This window comes from Oncorhynchus keta, chromosome 28 (genome assembly GCF_023373465.1).
Source record: "Oncorhynchus keta strain PuntledgeMale-10-30-2019 chromosome 28, Oket_V2, whole genome shotgun sequence".
NCBI classification, from domain to species: Eukaryota; Metazoa; Chordata; class Actinopteri; order Salmoniformes; family Salmonidae; genus Oncorhynchus; species Oncorhynchus keta.
The window spans coordinates 2,343,208-2,364,852 of record NC_068448.1 but is presented as its reverse complement, the minus strand read 5'-3'; the positions used below and the strand labels follow the sequence as shown (position 1 = coordinate 2,364,852).

Sequence of the window (21,645 nt, the reverse complement as noted above, 5' to 3'; positions counted from 1 at the left end):
CACCTGGATTCACCTGGTCAGTCTATTTCATGGAAAGAGCAGGTGTTCCTAATGTTTCATACATAGCCCCCGTTCTAAGAAAGAGAGAGAGAAACCCCATCTCAATCAGGGTTGGGGTCAATTTAGAAAGTTAACCAAATTCCAATTCCAAATTTTCCTCATTAAAAAGCATTGGAGAATTTACATTTTAGTGTACTTCCTAAATTGAAATGGTATTGACCCCAACCCTGTTCTCAGTAGAACTCGGTTAGTGGTCTTCTGGAATGTAGTGGTCTTCTGGAATGTGCCAGGATTAGGGTTTGTTCTACAGGTGTGATGTTTTCATTTGACCAGTTTCTCACAGCAATAAATAATCCTACAGCAACAGAAAATGTGAATTATTATGTGGATTATAATTAATTCGCTTTTTTGTAGGGATTAATCCTTTTTTTTGTGTAAGGGCAAATCATATCTGTCAGTTTAATAGGGTGGCAGGTAGCCTCGAGGTTAGAGAGTTGGGTCAGTAACCAAAATATTTCTGGTTTGAATACCGGAGCCGACAAGGTGAAATAAACAAATCTGTTGCTGTGCCCTTGAGCAAGGCATTGAACTCTAAGTGCTCCTGGCCATGACTCTGCGGGTCTCTCAGAAGGTGTTGTGATATGAAAAAAAAACATTTGCGTGTAACAGGACAAATATAAGCGGAAATTACAAACTTTAGAAGCCTTTTTAAGCCTTGAATACCCTACAACGTTCTCTGCGACAACAGTGATCAAATTAAGATACGACATCTGTACGTCAGCACCCTGTTCTCTTCTGCAGCTCCGTTGAACAACAAAATAAAGATTGTCATCAGAGCTGTTAGTGGCATGGATCAGCCTGTAGCCTGTAGACAGATGAGGTCTGTCTAGCTGACCTGGACCAGGGTTGGCAGAGCCTCTGAGAAGGCTGGGTGCCCTGTGATAGGGGTGGGTGGCTGGGCCTGGCCATAAGTTTGAGATAGGGTGCTGGGGTGGGTAGCACTGTGAAAGCTGCTTCCTGTCTGGCCGACGGCCCATTTCTTTGATGTGTGGCGGTCCGACTCGGTCTCTGCCCGGGGGTCGTAGGGTCAGCAGAAGCAGGGCTTGGTTCGCAGCCTCCGAGGGGCCTCTAGTGTCAGCCAGCCCTGTCATTTCAGTCATTTCCTCTGCTTCCTGTTGTGGATGGCTTGGCACATCGCTACAATCAACAGATATTTCCTGTTCCACTTCGGTCCGACTCTGACCATCAACCAGAGACTAGCTCCGACAGGCGCGGTCAGAATAGAACGGGAAAACCTGGTACAGGGCATTGAGAAAGTATTCAGACCCCTTTACATTTTCCACATTTTGTTTCGTTGCAACCTTACTCTAAAATGTATTAAATATCTATCTATCTATCTACACACAATACCCCATAATGACAAAGCGAAAACATTTAATTTTTATTTTGTGCAAATGTTTTAAAAAAAACAAAAAAACAGATACCTTATTTACATGAGTATTCAGACCCTTTGTGATGAAACTCAAAATTGAGTTCAGGTGCATCCTGTTTCCATTGATCATGCTTGGGATGTCTCTACAACTTGATTGGAGTCCACCTGTGGTAAATTCATTCACCTGTTTTTAAAAATAAAAAAAAATATTTCACCTTTATTTAACCAGGTAGGCAAGTTGAGAACAAGTTCTCATTTACAATTGCGACCTGGCCAAGACAAGCAATCGAGGGGGAAGGGCCTTGGTCGGGGAGTTGACCAAGAACCCAATGGTCACTCTGACAGAGCTCGAGTGACTCTGTGGAGATGGGAGAACCTTCCAGAAGGAAACCCATCTCTGCAGCACTCCAACAATCAGGCCTTTATTGTAAATTGGCCAAATGGAAGCCACTCCTCAGTAAAAGCACATGACAGTCCACTTGGAGTTTGCCAAAAGGCACCCAAAGACTCTCAGAACATGAGAAACAAGATTCTCTGGTCTGATGAAACCAAGATTGAAGTCTTTGGCCCATATGCCAAGTGTCACGTCTGGAGGAAACCTGGCACCATCCCCACAGTTTAGTATGTTGGTGGCAGCATCATGCTGTGGGGATGTTTTTCATCAACAGGGACTGGGAGACTAGTCAGGATAGAGGGAAGGATGAATGTAGAAAAGTACAGAGAGATCCTTGATGAAAACATGCTCCAGCGCTCAGGACCTCAGACTGGGACGAAGGTTCACCTTCCAACAGGACAATGACCTTAAGCACACAGCCAAGACAACTTAGGAGTGGCTTCGGGACAAGTCTCTGAATGTCCTTGAGTGGCCCAGCCAGAGCCTGGACTTGAACCCATTCGAACATCTCTGGAGAGACCTGAAAGTAGCTGTGCAGAGACGCTCCCCATCCAACCTGATAGTGCTTGAGAGGATCTGCAGAGAAGAATGGGAGAAATTCCCAAATACAGGTATGCCAAGCTTGTAGCGTCAAACCCAAGAAGTCACTTGAAATTTGGCTTGGCACATAAAACCCTCACAAACTTTTACAGATGCACAATTGAAAGCATCCTGTCGGGCTGTATCACCGCCTGGTACATGTATATACTATATTCTATTCTATTCTACTGTATCTTAGGCTGTGCAACACTGACATTTCTCGTCCATATATTTCTATATTCTTAGCTGCATTCCTTCACTTAGATTTGTGTGTGTTGTGTGTATTGTTGTGAAATTGTTAGATATTACTTGTTAGATATTACTGCACTGTTGGAGCTAGAAACACAAGCATTTTGCTACACCTGCAGTAACATCTGCTAAACATGTGTATGTGACCAATACAATTTGCTTTGATTTGATTCAAGGCTGTAATCGCTGCCAAAGATGCTTCAACCAAGTACTGAGTAAAGGGTCTGAATACTTACGACAATGTGATATTACATTTTTTTCTCTCAAATAAATGTGCAAAAATGTCTAAAAACCTGTTTTTGCTTCGTCATTATTGTGTTTAGATTGATGGGGGGGGGGGAACAATTTTAAAATAAGGCTGTAAAGTAACAAAAATGTGGAAAAAGTCATGGGGTCTGAATACATTCCGAATGCACTGTATATATATATATAATCGCATATGACAATGGTGTGAAGAAAATAATAATTGATCGTGTCAGACGAATGTGAACGTCTAATTTCACGTTGGGTTAACGTTAATTTCATTAACACGACATGGAAACAACGTTGATTCAACCAGTGTGTGGCCAGTATGCGCATCTCCTCACCACAGGTGTTGCCACCAAACTGACTTGTAGTGGCTATAAATCACTACCTGATGGCCCAGTACACATAAAAACATTTGCTTCTCTTAGATGTTCAAAATGAGAAAGGACAGTTCGGTGCGTTTCCATCACATTTCTCTAACTCTACCGATAGTTTGGTGACTAAAACTGTTGTGTTAATAACCAAATGTGCCCACTCTGGTCTCTGGTCTTGGCAGGTGTCCACTCCGGTCTTGGCAGGTGTCCACTCCGGTCTTGGCAGGTGTCCACTCCGGTCTTGGCAGGTGTCCACTCCGGTCTTGGCAGGTGCCCACTCCGGTCTTGGCAGGTGCCCACTCCGGTCTTGGCAGGTGTCCACTCCGGTCTTGGCAGGTGCCCACTCCGGTCTTGGCAGGTGCCCACTCCGGTCTTGGCAGGTGTCCACTCCGGTCTTGGCAGGTGCCTACTCCGGTCTTGGCAGGTGTCCACTCCGGTCTTGGCAGGTGCCCACTCCGGTCTTGGCAGGTGCCCACTCCGGTCTTGGCAGGTGTCCACTCCGGTCTTGGCAGGTGCCTACTCCGGTCTTGGCAGGTGTCCACTCCGGTCTTGGCAGGTGCCCACTCCGGTCTTGGCAGGTGCCCACTCCGGTCTTGGCAGGTGCCCACTCCGGTCTTGGCAGGTGCCCACTCCGGTCTTGGCAGGTGTCCACTCCGGTCTTGGCAGGTGCCCACTCCGGTCTTGGCAGGTGCCCACTCCGGTCTTGGCAGGTGCTCACTCCGGTCTTGGCAGGTGCTCACTCCGGTCTTGGCAGGTGCTCACTCGGTCTTGGCAGGTGCTCATCCGGTCTTGGCAGGTGCCCCTCTTGGCAGGTGCCCACTCCGGTCTTGACAGGTGTCCACTCCGGTCTTGGCAGGTGCCTCCTGGTCTTGGCAGGTGCCCACTGGTCTTGACAGGTGTCCACTGGTCTTGGCAGGTGCCACTCTGGTCTTGGCAGGTGTCCACTCCGGTCTTGGCAGGTGTCCACTCCGGTCTTGGCAGGTGCCCACTCCGGTCTTGGCAGGTGTCCACTCCGGTCTTGGCAGGTGCCCACTCCGGTCTTGGCAGGTGTCCACTCCGGTCTTGGCAGGTGCCCACTCCGGTCTTGGCAGGTGTCCACTCCGGTCTTGGCAGGTGCCCACTCCGGTCTTGGCAGGTGCCCACTCCGGTCTTGGCAGGTGCCCACTCCGGTCTTGACAGGTGTCCACTCCGGTCTTGGCAGGTGTCCACTCTGGTCTTGGCAGGTGTCCACTCCGGTCTTGGCAGGTGTCCACTCCGGTCTTGGCAGGTGCCCACTCCGGTCTTGGCAGGTGCCCACTCCGGTCTTGGCAGATGCCCACTCCGGTCTTGGCAGGTGCCCACTCCGGTCTTGGCAGGTGTGATCTTGCCAACAGCTGGCAGATACAGTGTGGGTTGTCTAGTCTACATGATGTGATTATTATTTGTCAAACGGCAGCCAGGAATCGATCCTCATGTCACCAGAATAAGACCCTCGATATTAATTGAAAAGGCTCATTGAGGGCCTCCTGGGTGGCGCAGTGGTTAAGGGCGCTGTACTGCAGCGCCAGCTGTGCCATCAGAGTCCCTGGGTTCGCGCCCATGCTCTGTCGTAACCGGCCGCGACCGGGAGGTCCGTGGGGCGAAGCACACTAGGGAGGGCTTGGTCGGTAGGGGTGTCCTTGTCTCATCGCGCACCAGCGACTCCTGTGGCGGGCTGGGCGCAGTGTGCGCTAGCCAAGGTTGCCAGGTGCACGGTGTTTCCTCCGGCGCATTGATGCGGCTGGCTTCCGGGTTGGATGCACACTGTGTGGCTTGGTTGGGTTGTGTATCGGAGGACGCATGACTTTCAACCTTCGTCTCTCCCGAGCCCGTACGGGAGTTGTAGCGATGAGACAAGATAGTAGCTACTACAACAATTGGATACCAAGAAAAAGGGGTAAAATTCAACAAAAAAAGAAACTCGTCACCGTAAACTGCACGATTCCCGAGTCATAGTGGGAGGAGCCTAATAAATGGCACGATTCCCAGAGTCATAGTGGGAGGAGCCTAATAAACTGCACGATTCCCGAGTCATAGTGGGAGGAGCCTAATAAACTGCACGATTCCCTGAGTCATAGTGGGAGGAGCCTAATAAACTGCACGATTCCCGAGTCATAGTGGGAGGAGCCTAATAAACTGCACGATTCCCGAGTCATAGTGGGAGGAGCCTAATAAACGGCACGATTCCCGAGTCATAGTGGGAGGAGCCTAATAAACTGCACGATTCCCGAGTCATAGTGGGAGGAGCCTAATAAACTGAACGATTCCCGAGTCATAGTGGGAGGAGCCTAATAAACTGCACGATTCCCGAGTCATAGTGGGAGGAGCCTAATAAACTACACGATTCCCGAGTCATAGTGGGCGGAGCCTAATAAACTGCACTATTCCCTGAGTCATAGTGGGAGGAGCCTAATAAACTGCACAATTCCCCGAGTCATAGTGGGAGGAGCCTAATAAACTGCACGATTCCCCGAGTCATAGTGGGAGGACGGCACAACATATCACGACTTTTACTTTGTTATGTTGGTTATTAAAGCAATATTTTCACATACAGTTTGGAGTGTGACTGTTTGAGGTTGTGGACAGGTGTCTTTTATACTGATAACAAGTTCAAACAGGTGCCATTGATACAGGTAACGAGTGGAGGACAGAGGAGCCTCTTAAAGAAGAAGTTACAGGTCTGTGAGAGCCAGAAATCTTGCTAGTTTGTAGGTGACCAAATACTTATTTTCCACCATAATTTGCAAATAAATTCATTAAAAATCATACAATGTGATTTTCTGGATTTTTTCCCCTCATTTTGTCTGTCATAGTTGAAGTGTACCTATGATGAAAATTACAGGCCTCTCTCATCTTTCTAAGTGGGATAACTTGCACAATTGGTGGCTGACTAAATACTTTTTTTGCCCCACTGTAAAGGCATTTCCACAACCATTTCTCACATAACTAATTTTACAGATACAAAAATAGCCCACCATGTCGATTTAACAAATTATCTGTCTGCATTTATAAAATTGTATAGAAACTTTCTCTTGATTTAAAATGACTTTCAATAACCACGCATGCTTAATATCCAGACTAGATACTGTATGCTTAATATCCAGACTAGATACTGTATACTTAACATCCAGACTAGAGACTGTATACTTAACATCCAGACTAGACACTGTATACTTAACATCCAGACTAGATACTATATACTTAATATCCACACTAGATACTGTATACTTAACATCCACACTAGATACTGTATACTTAACATCCACACTAGATACTGTATACTTAACATCCACACTAGATACTGTATACTTAACATCCAGACTAGAGACTGTATACTTAACATCCAGACTAGAGACTGTATACTTAACATCCAGACTAGAGACTGTATACTTAATATCCAGACTAGAGACTGTATACTTAACATCCAGACTAGATACGGTATACTTAATATCCAGACTAGAGACTGTATGCTTAATATCCAGACTAGATACTATATACTTAACATCCAGACTAGATACTATATACTTAACATCCACACTAGATACTGTATACTTAACATCCAGACTAGAGACTGTATAATTAACATCCAGACTAGATACTGTATACTTAATATCCAGACTAGAGACTGTATACTTAACATCCACACTAGATACTGTATACTTAACATCCACACTAGATACTGTATACTTAACATCCACACTAGATACTGTATACTTAACATCCAGACTAGAGACTGTATACTTAACATCCAGACTAGAGACTGTATACTTAACATCCAGACTAGAGACTGTATACTTAACATCCAGACTAGAGACTGTATACTTAATATCCAGACTAGAGACTGTATACTTAACATCCAGACTAGATACGGTATACTTAATATCCAGACTAGAGACTGTATACTTAACATCCAGACTAGATACTGTATACTTAACATCCAGACTAGATACTGTATACTTAATATCCAGACTAGAGACTGTATACTTAACATCCACACTAGATACTGTATACTTAACATCCACACTAGATACTGTATACTTAACATCCACACTAGATACTGTATACTTAACATCCAGACTAGAGACTGTATACTTAACATCCAGACTAGAGACTGTATACTTAACATCCAGACTAGAGACTGTATACTTAACATCCAGACTAGATACTGTATACTTAATATCCAGACTAGAGACTGTATACTTAACATCCACACTAGATACTGTATACTTAACATCCACACTAGATACTGTATACTTAACATCCACACTAGATACTGTATACTTAATATCCAGACTAGATACTGTATGCTTAATATCCAGACTAGATACTATATACTTAACATCCAGACTAGATACTATATACTTAACATCCACACTAGATACTGTATACTTAACATCCAGACTAGAGACTGTATAATTAACATCCAGACTAGATACTGTATACTTAATATCCAGACTAGAGACTGTATACTTAACATCCACACTAGATACTGTATACTTAACATCCACACTAGATACTGTATACTTAACATCCACACTAGATACTGTATACTTAACATCCAGACTAGAGACTGTATACTTAACATCCAGACTAAAGACTGTATACTTAACATCCAGACTAGATACTATATACTTAACATCCAGACTAGATACTATATACTTAATATCCAGACTAGATACTGTATACTTAACATCCAGACTAGATACTGTATACTTAACATCCAGACTAGATACTGTATACTTAACATCCAGACTAGATACTGTATACTTAACATCCAGACTAGATACTATGTACTTAACATCCAGACTATATACTGTGTACTTAAAAACCTCTTAATAAGGATCCAACTTTTTTTTCAATTTACGCCTAAAATGACATACCCAAACCTAACTGCCTGTAGCTCAGGACCTGAATCAAGGATATGCATATTCATGATACCATTTGAAAGGAAACACTTTGCAGTTTGTGGACAATGTGAAATTAATGTAGGAGAATATAACACATTAGATTAAAAGATAATACAAAGAAAAAAACATGCATTTTTTGTTGTTGTTTGTACCATTATCGTTGAGATGCAAGAGAAAGGCCATAATGTATTATTCCAGCCCTGGCGCAATGTAGATGTTGACCACTAGATGGCAGCAGTGTTTGTGCAAAGTTGTAGACTGATCCAAAGAACCAATGTACATCTGTTCAAAATGTTGTATCAAGACTGCCCAAAGGTGCCTAATTGGTTTATTGACACATTTTCAAGTTCGTAACTGTGCACTCTCCTCAAACAATCACATGGCATTCTTTCACTGTTATAGCTACTCTAAATCAGACAGTGCATTTAGATTAACAAGAATTTAAGCTTTCTGCCCAAATCAGATATGTCTATGTCCTGGGAAATGTTCTTGTTACATACAACCTCATGCTAATCACATTAGCCTATGTTAGCTTAACCGTCCCGTGGAAGGGACACCGATCCTGTAGAGGTTTTTAACATCCAAACTAGATACTGTATACTTAACATCGAGACTAGACAATCTACTCTTAAACCAGACTAGATATTGAGTACTTAACATCCAGACTAGATACTGTATACTTAACATCGAGACTAGACAATGTACTCTTAAACCAGACTAGATATTGAGTACTTAGCATCCAGACTAGATACTGTATACTTAACATCCAGACTAGATACTGTATACTTCGCATCCAGACGAGATACTGTATACTTAACATCCATACTAGATACTGCATACTTAGCATCCAGACTAGATACTGTATACTTAGCATCCAGACTAGATACTGTATACTTAACATCCAGACTAGATACTGTATACTTAACATCCAGACTAGATACTGTATACTTAGCATCCAGACTAGATACTGTATACTTAACATCCACACTAGATACTGTATACTTAACATCCAGACTAGAGACTGTATACTTAACATCCAGACTAGATACTGTATACTTAACATCCAGACTAGATACTGTATACTTAACATCCAGACTAGATACTGTATACTTATCATCCAGACGAGAGACTGTATACTTAACATCCACACTAGATACTATATACTTAACATCCAGACTAGATACTATATACTTAACATCCAGACTAGATACGGTATACTTAACATCCACACTAGATACTGTATACTTAACATCCAGACTAGATATTGTGTACTTAACATCCAGACTAGATACTGTATACTTAACATCCAGACTAGATACTGTATACTTAACATCCAGACTAGATACTGTATACTTAACATCCAGACTAGACAATGTACTCTTAAACCAGACTAGATATTGAGTACTTAGCATCCAGACTAGATACTGTATACTTAACATCCAGACTAGATATTGTATACTTAGCATCCAGACTAGATACTATATACTTAGCATCCAAACTAGATACTGTATACTTAGCATCCAGACTAGATACTGTATACTTAACATCCAGACTAGATACTGTATACTTAACATCCAGACTAGATACTGTATACTTAGCATCCAGACTAGATACTGTATACTTAACATCCACACTAGATACTGTATACTTAACATCCAGACTATAGACTGTATACTTAACATCCAGACTAGATACTGTATACTTAACATCCAGACTAGATACTGTATACTTATCATCCAGACTAGATACTGTATACTTAACATCCACACTAGATACTATATACTTAACAACCAGACTAGATACTATATACTTAACATCCAGACTAGATACTGTATACTTAACATCCAGACTAGATACGGTATACTTAACATCCAGACTAGATACTGTATACTTAACATCCAGACTAGAGACTGTATACTTAACATCCAGACTAGATACTGTATACTTAACATCCAGACTAGAGACTGTATACTTAACATCCAGACTAGATACTGTATACTTAACATCCAGACTAGATACTGTGTACTTAATATCCAGACTAGAGACTGTATACTTAACATCCAGACTAGAGACTGTATACTTAACATCCAGACTAGATACTGTATACTTAACATCCAGACTAGATACTGTATACTTAACATCCAGACTAGATACTGTATACTTAACATCCAGACTAGAGACTGTATACTTAACATCCAGACTAGATACTGTATACTTAACATCCAGACTAGAGACTGTATACTTGACATCCAGACTAGATACTGTATACTTAACATCCAGACTAGATACCGTGTACTTAATATCCAGACTAGAGACTGTATACTTAACATCCAGACTAGAGACTGTATACTTAACATCCAGACTAGATACTGTATACTTAACATCCAGACTAGATACTGTATACTTAACATCCAGACTAGATACTGTATACTTAACATCCAGACTAGAGACTGTATACTTAACATCCAGACTAGAGACTGTATACTTAACATCCAGACTAGATACTGTATACTTAACATCCAGATACGAAACAGATTTCCTGCCAGTTAAAGACAAAGGAAAATATTTCAGAAGTTACTATTTTAGGACAAGGAGAGGAGAAGGTTTAGTAGAGGTTTAAAACTCCATGTTTCACCTACTTTTCTAATCATCTTGTCTTACAACATGTTGTCTATATAGATATGTTTTCAGAATTGCATATTGATTGTTGGAAGATCTCATCAATACGAAATGAAACAGCTTAATTTTCACATAGATGACGTATAGTGTGTACTCATCCAGACAGAGGCAAGTGGCACAAGATGTCTTATAAACCAATGTTAAATCTCATATTGTAACAGCATATCTTATAAACCAATGTTAAATCTCATATTGTAACAGCATATCTTATAAACCAATGTTAAATCTCATATTGTAACAGCATATCTTATAAACCAATGTTAAATCTCATATTGTAACAGCATATCTTATAAACCAATGTTAAATCTCATATTGTAACAGCATATCTTATAAACCAATGTTAAATCTCATATTGTAACAGCATATCTTATAAACCAATGTTAAATCTCATATTGTAACATCATATCTTATAAACCAATGTTAAATCTCATATTGTAACAGAATATCTTATAAACCAATGTTAAATCTCATATTGTAACAGAATATCTTATAAACCAATGTTAAATCTCATATTGTAACAGCATATCTTATAAACCAATGTTAAATCTCATATTGTAAAAAAAGAAAAATAAATACAGATGCTGTATTTGAGATAATTAAAAAAAGCTTCTAAAGATTGTAGTTTTCACTATGAAATTGCAGACTAGATTTTCCCTTATGAATACTGTATCAACCCCTACAAAAAAATATGTCCATTAATTATAATCCAGAACAATAATTCCCATTTCCTGTTGCTGCAGGATTCTTTTCCTGCTGTAAGACAACTGGCTCAAAGCTGCTCCCTCTGTATCACTGTACTGTTAACTGTCATGATCTACAGTCATCCCATTACTTCCTGGACGTCGACTTGTCACGCCTTCTTCAGCTTTTATAGTATTCTTCCCTTAGTCCTAGCTTGCTATTTAAAAAAAACTTCAATTTTTGAGAATTAATTCAATTTTACGATTGATTTTTCCATTTTTGGTCAGACTGCTCAGTACAACATCTCATCCTCATCCTGACTGGTCAGACTGCTCAGTACAACATCTCATCCTGACTGGTCAGACTGCTCAGTACAACATCTCATCCTGACTGGTCAGACTGCTCAGTACAACATCTCATCCTCAACCTGACTGGTCAGACTGCTCAGTACAACATCTCATCCTCAACCTGACTGGTCAGACTGCTCAGTACAACATCTCATCCTCAACCTGACTGGTCAGACTGCTCAGTACAACATCTCATCCTCAACCTGATTGGTCAGACTGCTCAGTACAACATCTCATCCTCGACCTGACTGGTCAGACTGCTCAGTACAACATCTCATCCTCATCCTGACTGGTCAGACTGCTCAGTACAACATCTCATCCTCAACCTGACTGGTCAGACTGCTCAGTACAACATCTCATCCTCAACCTGACTGGTCAGACTGCTCAGTACAACATCTCATCCTCAACCTGACTGGTCAGACTGCTCAGTACAACATCTCATCCTCAACCTGACTGGTCAGACTGCTCAGTACAACATCTCATCCTCAACCTGACTGGTCAGACTGCTCAGTACAACATCTCATCCTCAACCTGACTGGTCAGACTGCTCAGTACAACATCTCATCCTCAACCTGATTGGTCAGACTGCTCAGTACAACATCTCATCCTCATCCTGACTGGTCAGACTGCTCAGTACAACACCTCATCCTCAACCTGACTGGTCAGACTGCTCAGTACAACATCTCATCCTCAACCTGACTGGTCAGACTGCTCAGTACAACATCTCATCCTCGACCTGACTGGTCAGACTGCTCAGTACAACATCTCATCCTCAACCTGACTGGTCAGACTGCTCAGTACAACATCATCCTCAACCTGACTGGTCAGACTGCGACAACATCTCATCCCCAACCTGTGCTGTGACTGGTAAGACTGATAGTAAATAAACAACATCTCATTTAATCAATGACTGGTCAGACTGCTGAGTACAACACCTCATCCTCAACCTGACTGGTCAGACTGCTCAGTACAACATCTCATCCTCAACCTGACTGGTCAGACTGCTCACTACAACATCTCATCCTCGACCTGACTGGTCAGACTGCTCAGTACAACATCTCATCCTCAACCTGATTGGTCAGACTGCTCAGTACAACATCTCATCCTCAACCTGACTGGTCAGACTGCTCAGTACAACATCTCATCCCCAACCTGTGCTGTGGCTTAATGGCTTTGCAAAATAAACACTGATATTAAATAAACCCAAAAGCCAAAGTTTAATCAATGTTGGTGTTGAACAGAGACATCTGACGGGGGGGGGGTAATGAAAAGTGTTCAACATGGTGGTCGGGGTCATTTGTCTCGTCTATTACAGCTCAGTCCGTTTAGGAGGCCGAACACAGAGCCACTTCACCTGTCTTTCTGTCAAATGTTTCAATTTTCTTCTTCTTCCTCCATTCTTCTTCTTCCTCTTCCTCCATTCTTCGTCTTCTACACAGGGAAGCAGATAGAACAACACTCCACCTGTATTTCTGTCAAATGTTTCAATGTTCCTCTTCCTCTTCCTCTTCCTCTTCTTCTTCTTCCTCTTCTTCTTCTTCTACACAGGGAAGCAGATAGAACAACACTCCAGACAGATCTCCAGACAGTCTGAAGACTATATTAAATACGGTATATTTAAGGCAGGACAGTCCTGATAATGTCCCACAATCCAACAGGGCAGAGCAGGACCCAGGGTTCCACCTGACAGGCCATATATTAAATACAGTAGCCCAGGACCACAGCAACACAGCACCTCACAGCCCTCTCCGCACGCCAGACACTGGGCCAGCACCGAGCACAGGGACAGCACATCACAGAACAGACAGGCCAGGACACAGTGTACACAGCAGTCTGGAGGGTAGGGGGGAATAACATATATTTAATTAGAATATAGAGAACATATGTGCTTCCTGCTGACCTCATGACAGGTCCCCATCCTAAAAGAGGTTTACTAACCTCAACAGTCTTTTCCTGGTTAAATACAAGAAAAGACCACACAGAGGCCAGGACCCAGGGTTAACACCTGATAATGTTATATATTAAATACGGTATATTTAAGGCCAGGACCCAGGGTTAACACCTGATAATGTTATATATTAAATACGGTATATTTAAGGCCAGGACCCAGGGTTAACACCTGATAATGTTATATATTAAATACGGTATATTTAAGGCCAGGACCCAGGGTTAACACCTGATAATGTTATATATTAAATACGGTATATTTAAGGCCAGGACCCAGGGTTAACACCTGATAATGTTATATATTAAATACGGTATATTTAAGGCCAGGACCCAGGGTTAACACCTGATAATGTTATATATTAAATACGGTATATTTAAGGCCAGGACCCAGGGTTAACACCTGATAATATTATATATTAAATACGGTATATTTGAAGCCATGAAGGGTGAGGAGTGACAGATTAACATTATATTACATTTAGACAAAACATACAACTCATTAGTGGCATATAATATAATAATAATAATAATAATATAATAATATAATATAATATAATAATATAATAATATAATAATAATAATAATATAATAATAATATAATAATAATATAATAATATAATAATAATAATAATATAATAATAATATAATAATATATGGCATATCAATCAATTAATGTGTCAATCAATTACATTTCATGTATTTATAGCCAGTTTAATAATAACAAAGCCTCATTTTATATCATTGAATAACAAAAAATGGAGTGTTTTCTTTTTAGCCGTTTGGTGACTTGTGTAACGCCACCAGGTCAACGTATCCCAACTGTTTATCGGTGACCGCCTGATGGTGAGGGGCCATACAGCAGAACTGATAAAGCTGTCCGAGGGGAGCGTGGCTTCAAGGTGGCTTTAAGATAAAGACTAGATCGTAGTGACGGGGGGGACGACGACATGTCTCAACGTGTGCTCTGGTGATCTGTTCACACTGCCCCAGACAGGAACCTATTTCATTGGTTCAAATCAATGATTCTGCCAGCTAGGACCAATGAGGTGTCTCCTTTTCTGGCATAGTTATCGTTACCCGAGCAGTGTAGAAGGGACCCGAACACCTGACAAAAACGTTCTTAGAACTCAAGTCAACAATATTTGAAGACCTTTATTCCACTGTTCATTTTTTACACAGTCCTTACCCATGTTTTCTGTCTGCTTTTGTATAATCATACGTGTAACGAAGCTACAACATACCTCACCTGTATCCACTATAGCCCCACCTGTATCCACTATAACCCCACCTGTATCCACTATAGCCCCACCTGTATCCACTATAACCCCACCTGTATCCACTATAGCCCCACCTGTATCCACTATAGCCCCACCTGTATCCACTATAGCCCCACCTGTATCCACTAACCCCACCTGCCCCACCTGTATCCACTATAGCCCCACCTGTATCCACTATAACCCCACCTGTACCTATAACCCCACGATGTAGCCCCCCCACCTGTATCCACTATAACCCCACCTGTGTCCACTATAACCCCACCTGTATCCACTATAACCCCACCTGTATCCACTATAACCCCACCTGTATCCACTATAACCCCACCTGTATCCACTATAACCCCACCTGTGTCCACTATAACCCCACCTGTATCCACTATAACCCCACCTGTGTCCACTATAACCCCACCTGTATCCACTATAACCCCACCTGTATCCACTATAACCCCACCTGTATCCACTATAACCCCACCTGTATCCACTATAACCCCACCTGTAGCCACTATAACCCCACCTGTATCCACTATAACCCCACCTGTATCCACTATAGCCCCACCTGTATCCACTATAACCCCACCTGTAGCCCTGTATCCACTATACCCCACCTGATCCACTATAACCCCACCTGCCCCCACCTGTACTCCCCACTATACTATAACCCCACCTGTATCCACTATAACCCCACCTGTGTCCTATATCCACTATAGCCCCACCCAGTCAAAACTCCACTATAAACAAACCCACATGTGACAGCGGAGTCAATCACTATAAACCCCACCTGTATCCACTATAACCCCACCTGTATCCACTATAACTATTCATGTCATATAATATTTGTATTGACTGTCTAAATGTAAACAAATGAATATAGAATAATAGTTTTTATTCTCACCATCTCCAGCTATTTCCTTTATCTGAGTGGCGTCAGCTTTCAATGAGTTCTGGCTCCTTGTGGTGGAAGGCAGGTGTTGTTTTTTAATAGGGTGCCCATGGTGTCTGTCACAGGCTGGGGACTGAGGGGACTGAGGAGGGCTCCATCCTCTCTGGTTAAGAGAGGCAGATGGAGGGGTACAGACGGGGGAGGGGGAGGCTCCGTTGATCAGGGTCTTGGGGGAAGTTTTCGGACTGGACGACACAGGGACCCCGCTGGAAAGCTCTACTGTGTGAGTGAGCAGTCAATCAATCAATCAATCAATCAATCAATCTATCAATCAATGTTTACTTTATACAGCGCTGAACATTTATCATAAAGGTAATAAAAGGAGAAGCTGTTGAAGTAATGTTTTGAAGTGTTTCCATCATTATCAGTAGCATTACCTCTCGGTAGATGGTATGGGTTTGATGGTATACTGTTTGGTAGGAGATGTGACGCGTCGTCAGTTGTGTTGTGATCTGTCATAGAATCATCACTATCTTCACCATCAGCTCTGGCAGACCTTACAGAGGGCCCTGGGAGCTCTGCTGCACCAGGATCAACACAATAACACTTACAGAGGGCCCTGGGAGCTCTGCTGCACCAGGATTAACACAATAACACTTACAGAGGACCCTGGGAGCTCTGCTGCACCAGGATCAACACAATAACACTTACAGAGGGCCCTGGGAGCTCTGCTGCACCAGGATCAACACAATAACACTTACAGAGGGCCCTGGGAGCTCTGCTGCACCAGGATCAACACAATAACACTTACAGAGGGCCCTGGGAGCTCTGCTGCACCAGGATCAACACAATAACACTTACAGAGGGCCCTGGGAGCTCTGCTGCACCAGGATCAACACAATAACACTTACAGAGGGCCCTGGGAGCTCTGCTGCACCAGGATCAACACAATAACACTTACAGAGGGCCCTGGGAGCTCTGCTGCACCAGGATCAACACAATAACACTTACAGAGGGCCCTGGGAGCTCTGCTGCACCAGGATCAACACAATAACACTTACAGAGGACCCTGGGAGCTCTGCTGCACCAGGATCAACACAATAACACTTACAGAGGGCCCTGGGAGCTCTGCTGCACCAGGATCAACACAATAACACTTACAGAGGGCCCTGGGAGCTCTGCTGCACCAGGATCAACACAATAACACTTACAGAGGGCCCTGGGAGCTCTGCTGCACCAGTACAGGTATACATATACATATACATAGTATCCAATATAACCTCACCTGTAATCACTATAACCTCACCTGTAATCACTATAACCCAACCTGTAATCACTATAACCTCACCTGTAATCACTATAACCCAACCTGTAATCACTATAACCTCACCTGTAATCACTATAACCTCACCTGTAATCACTATAACCTCACCTGTAATCACTATAACCCAACCTGTAATCACTATAACCCAACCTGTAATCACTATAACCTCACCTGTAATCACTATAACCCAACCTGTAATCACTATAACCTCACCTGTAATCACTATAACCTCACCTGTAATCACTATAACCCAACCTGTAATCACTATAACCTCACCTGTAATCACTATAACCCAACCTGTAATCACTATAACCTCACCTGTAATCACTATAACCTCACCTGTAATCACTATAACCTCACCTGTAATCACTATAACCTCACCTGTAATCACTATAACCCAACCTGTAATCACTATAACCTCACCTGTAATCACTATAACCTCACCTGTAATCACTATAACCCAACCTGTAATCACTATAACCTCACCTGTAATCACTATAACCCAACCTGTAATCACTATAACCTCACCTGTAATCACTATAACCTCACCTGTAATCACTATAACCTCACCTGTAATCACTATAACCCAACCTGTAATCACTATAACCTCACCTGTAATCACTATAACCCAACCTGTAATCACTATAACCTCACCTGTAATCACTATAACCCAACCTGTAATCACTATAACCTCACCTGTAATCACTATAACCTCACCTGTAATCACTATAACCTCACCTGTAATCACTATAACCCAACCTGTAATCACTATAACCTCACCTGTAATCACTATAACCTCACCTGTAATCACTATAACCCAACCTGTAATCACTATAACCTCACCTGTAATCACTATAACCTCACCTGTAATCACTATAACCTCACCTGTAATCACTATAACCCAACCTGTAATCACTATAACCTCACCTGTAATCACTATAACCTCACCTGTAATCACTATAACCCAACCTGTAATCACTATAACCTCACCTGTAATCACTATAACCTCACCTGTAATCACTATAACCTCACCTGTAATCACTATAACCTCACCTGTAATCACTATAACCCAACCTGTAATCACTATAACCTCACCTGTAATCACTATAACCCAACCTGTAATCACTATAACCTCACCTGTAATCACTATAACCTCACCTGTAATCACTATAACCTCACCTGTAATCACTATAACCTCACCTGTAATCACTATAACCCAACCTGTAATCACTATAACCCAACCTGTAATCACTATAACCTCACCTGTAATCACTATAACCTCACCTGTAATCACTATAACCCAACCTGTAATCACTATAACCCAACCTGTAATCACTATAACCTCACCTGTAATCACTATAACCTCACCTGTAATCACTATAACCCAACCTGTAATCACTATAACCCAACCTGTAATCACTATAACCCAACCTGTAATCACTATAACCTCACCTGTAATCACTATAACCCAACCTGTAATCACTATAACCTCACCTGTAATCACTATAACCTCACCTGTAATCACTATAACCTCACCTGTAATCACTATAACCTCACCTGTAATCACTATAACCTCACCTGTAATCACTATAACCTCACCTGTAATCACTATAACCTCACCTGTAATCACTATAACCTCACCTGTAATCACTATAACCTCACCTGTAATCACTATAACCTCACCTGTAATCACTATAACCTCACCTGTAATCACTATAACCTCACCTGTAATCACTATAACCCAACCTGTAATCACTATAACCTCACCTGTAATCACTATAACCCAACCTGTAATCACTATAACCCAACCTGTAATCACTATAACCTCACCTGTAATCACTATAACCTCACCTGTAATCACTATAACCTCACCTGTAATCACTATAACCTCAACCTGTAATCACTATAACCCAACCTGTAATCACTATAACCCAACCTGTAATCACTATAACCCAACCTGTAATCACTATAACCTCACCTGTAATCACTATAACCCAACCTGTAATCACTATAACCCAACCTGTAATCACTATAACCCAACCTGTAATCACTATAACCTCACCTGTAATCACTATAACCCAACCTGTAATCACTATAACCTCACCTGTAATCACTATAACCTCACCTGTAATCACTATAACCTCACCTGTAATCACTATAACCCAACCTGTAATCACTATAACCTCACCTGTAATCACTATAACCTCACCTGTAATCACTATAACCTCACCTGTAATCACTATAACCCAACCTGTAATCACTATAACCCAACCTGTAATCACTATAACCCAACCTGTAATCACTATAACCTCACCTGTAATCACTATAACCTCACCTGTAATCACTATAACCCAACCTGTAATCACTATAACCTCACCTGTAATCACTATAACCCAACCTGTAATCACTATAACCCAACCTGTAATCACTATAACCCAACCTGTAATCACTATAACCCAACCTGTAATCACTATAACCTCACCTGTAATCACTATAACCCAACCTGTAATCACTATAACCTCACCTGTAATCACTATAACCTCACCTGTAATCCACTATAACCCAACCTGTAATCACTATAACCTCAACCTGTAATCACTATAATCTCACCTGTAATCACTATAACCCAACCTGTAATCACTATAACCTCACCTGTAATCACTATAACCTCACCTGTAATCACTATAACCTCACCTGTAATCACTATAACCTCAACCTGTAATCACTATAACCTCACCTGTAATCACTATAACCTCACCTGTAATCACTATAACCTCACCTGTAATCACTATAACCCCACCTGTAATCACTATAACCCACCTGTAATCACTATAACCTCACCTGTAATCACTATAATCTCACCTGTAATCACTATAACCTCCCTGTAATCACTATAACCCACCTGTAATCACTATAACCTCACCTGTAATCACTATAACCTCACCTGTAATCACTATAACCCAACCTGTAATCACTATAACCTCACCTGTAATCACTATAACCTCACCTGTAATCACTATAACCCAACCTGTAATCACTATAACCTCACCTGTAATCACTATAACCTCACCTGTAATCACTATAACCCAACCTGTAATCACTATAACCTCACCTGTAATCACTATAACCTCACCTGTATCCACTATAACCCCACCTGTATCCACTATAACCTCACCTGTATCCACTATAACCTCACCTGTATCCACTATAGCCCCACCTGTATCCACTATAACCTCACCTGTATCCACTATAACCCCACCTGTATCCACTATAACCTCACCTGTATCCACTATAACCCCCTGTATCCACTATAACCCCACCTGTATCCACTATAACCTCACCTGTATCCACTATAACCCCCTGTATCCACTATAACCTCACCTGTATCCACTATAACCTCACCTGTATCCACTATAACCTCACCTGTATCCACTATAACCCCACCTGTATCCACTATAACCTCCCCTGTATCCACTATAACCCCACCTGTATCCACTATAACCTCCCCTGTATCCACTATAACCTCACCTGTGTGTTCCCCGGCTGTCCCATTAGACAGTGGCTGTTGGGTAAAAACATTGGGTAGTGGCTGTGGCTGTGGCTGTGTGGTCTGGTACTCTGGCAGGTCCAGGGGACACTTGGCCATCTCCTGTCCCTTGACCCTGTCCTGACTGATGACTGTCTCTCCTGTCCTCCCCTGCTGTAGCAGCTCCATGTTGTCCAGACAGCCAGGTTCCTCTCCAGACACCTGTTACCAACCCTGAACATAACACAGGGGGTTAAAGGCTGGGATTCAATCTCATCAGTGGTAGATCCAAGTTATATATTGCTGTTGACATTTAAAGGTAATTTTCCGTTTGACCTGACCTTTGCCACGTTTATACGTAAAAAGCGGGTCTCTGCAAATGCAAAAACATTGCTTTTAAAAGCCGACAAAAAAAAGCGTGATCGGATTAAATCCCGGCCTAAATTAAATATTATGAAATGAATTAAAACAGATAGAGAAACAATTTCAGATGTGAAATTGATCTCAGAGATGTTCATTACACAGACGTTTAAAGGACTCGTTCCATGAGCAAAACACCCTTGTATGGATGGTTAACTGAGTGGACTCAGAGTACAGTAGGGAACATATAAAACTAGGTCAATGGACATATTTAGGGTACAATGATTTCACATTTTCCATTTTTCATATGCATTGTCTTCCCTATTTAAATAAAAAAAAATCACTCAGCCTATTTTTGACTTGTGTTGTCTTCTCCACGTCTTGACGTTTCGTGCGTAATCTTTATGATTACCGGACAACATTGG

General features: G+C 41.9%; 1 protein-coding gene and 2 long non-coding RNA genes across 3 annotated transcripts; 1 reads left to right on the top strand and 2 right to left on the bottom strand.

The window, feature by feature from the left end:
- Window positions 1-254: 254 nt before the first annotated feature.
- Window positions 255-4,249, top strand: LOC127913083 (uncharacterized). Its single transcript, XR_008084586.1, has 4 exons — window positions 255-3,456; window positions 3,633-3,720; window positions 3,787-3,830; window positions 4,212-4,249. It is a non-coding gene; the product is annotated as an uncharacterized LOC127913083 (long non-coding RNA).
- Window positions 4,250-13,231: 8,982 nt separating this feature from the next.
- zgc:113363 (uncharacterized protein LOC791449 homolog) lies at window positions 13,232-17,559 on the bottom strand. The gene is made up of 4 exons (XM_052484164.1): window positions 16,448-17,559; window positions 16,023-16,289; window positions 13,613-13,739; window positions 13,232-13,337 (listed from the first exon to the last, which is right to left on the bottom strand). The coding sequence occupies exons 1-4, from the start codon at window positions 16,527-16,529 to the stop codon at window positions 13,232-13,234; spliced, it is 582 nt and encodes a 193-aa protein (XP_052340124.1). The 5' UTR covers window positions 16,530-17,559.
- A 2,495-nt stretch (window positions 17,560-20,054) lies between these two features.
- Window positions 20,055-20,795, bottom strand: LOC127913082 (uncharacterized). The gene is made up of 3 exons (XR_008084585.1): window positions 20,716-20,795; window positions 20,489-20,572; window positions 20,055-20,196 (listed from the first exon to the last, which is right to left on the bottom strand). It is a non-coding gene; the product is annotated as an uncharacterized LOC127913082 (long non-coding RNA).
- Window positions 20,796-21,645: the final 850 nt, after the last annotated feature.

Bases quoted from the DNA above. Each gene is read 5' to 3' on its own strand.
- zgc:113363 (XM_052484164.1), bottom strand. From the start codon at position 16,529: ATGACAGATCACAACACAACTGACGACGCGTCACATCTCCTACCAAAC. The intron at 16,290-16,447 runs GTAATGCTACTG...TCACTCACACAG, and splicing joins CCCATACCATCTACCGAGAG to TAGAGCTTTCCAGCGGGGTC. The intron at 13,338-13,612 runs GTATTTAATATA...TTCCCTGTGTAG, and splicing joins TGCTGTGGTCCTGGGCTACT to AAGACGAAGAATGGAGGAAG.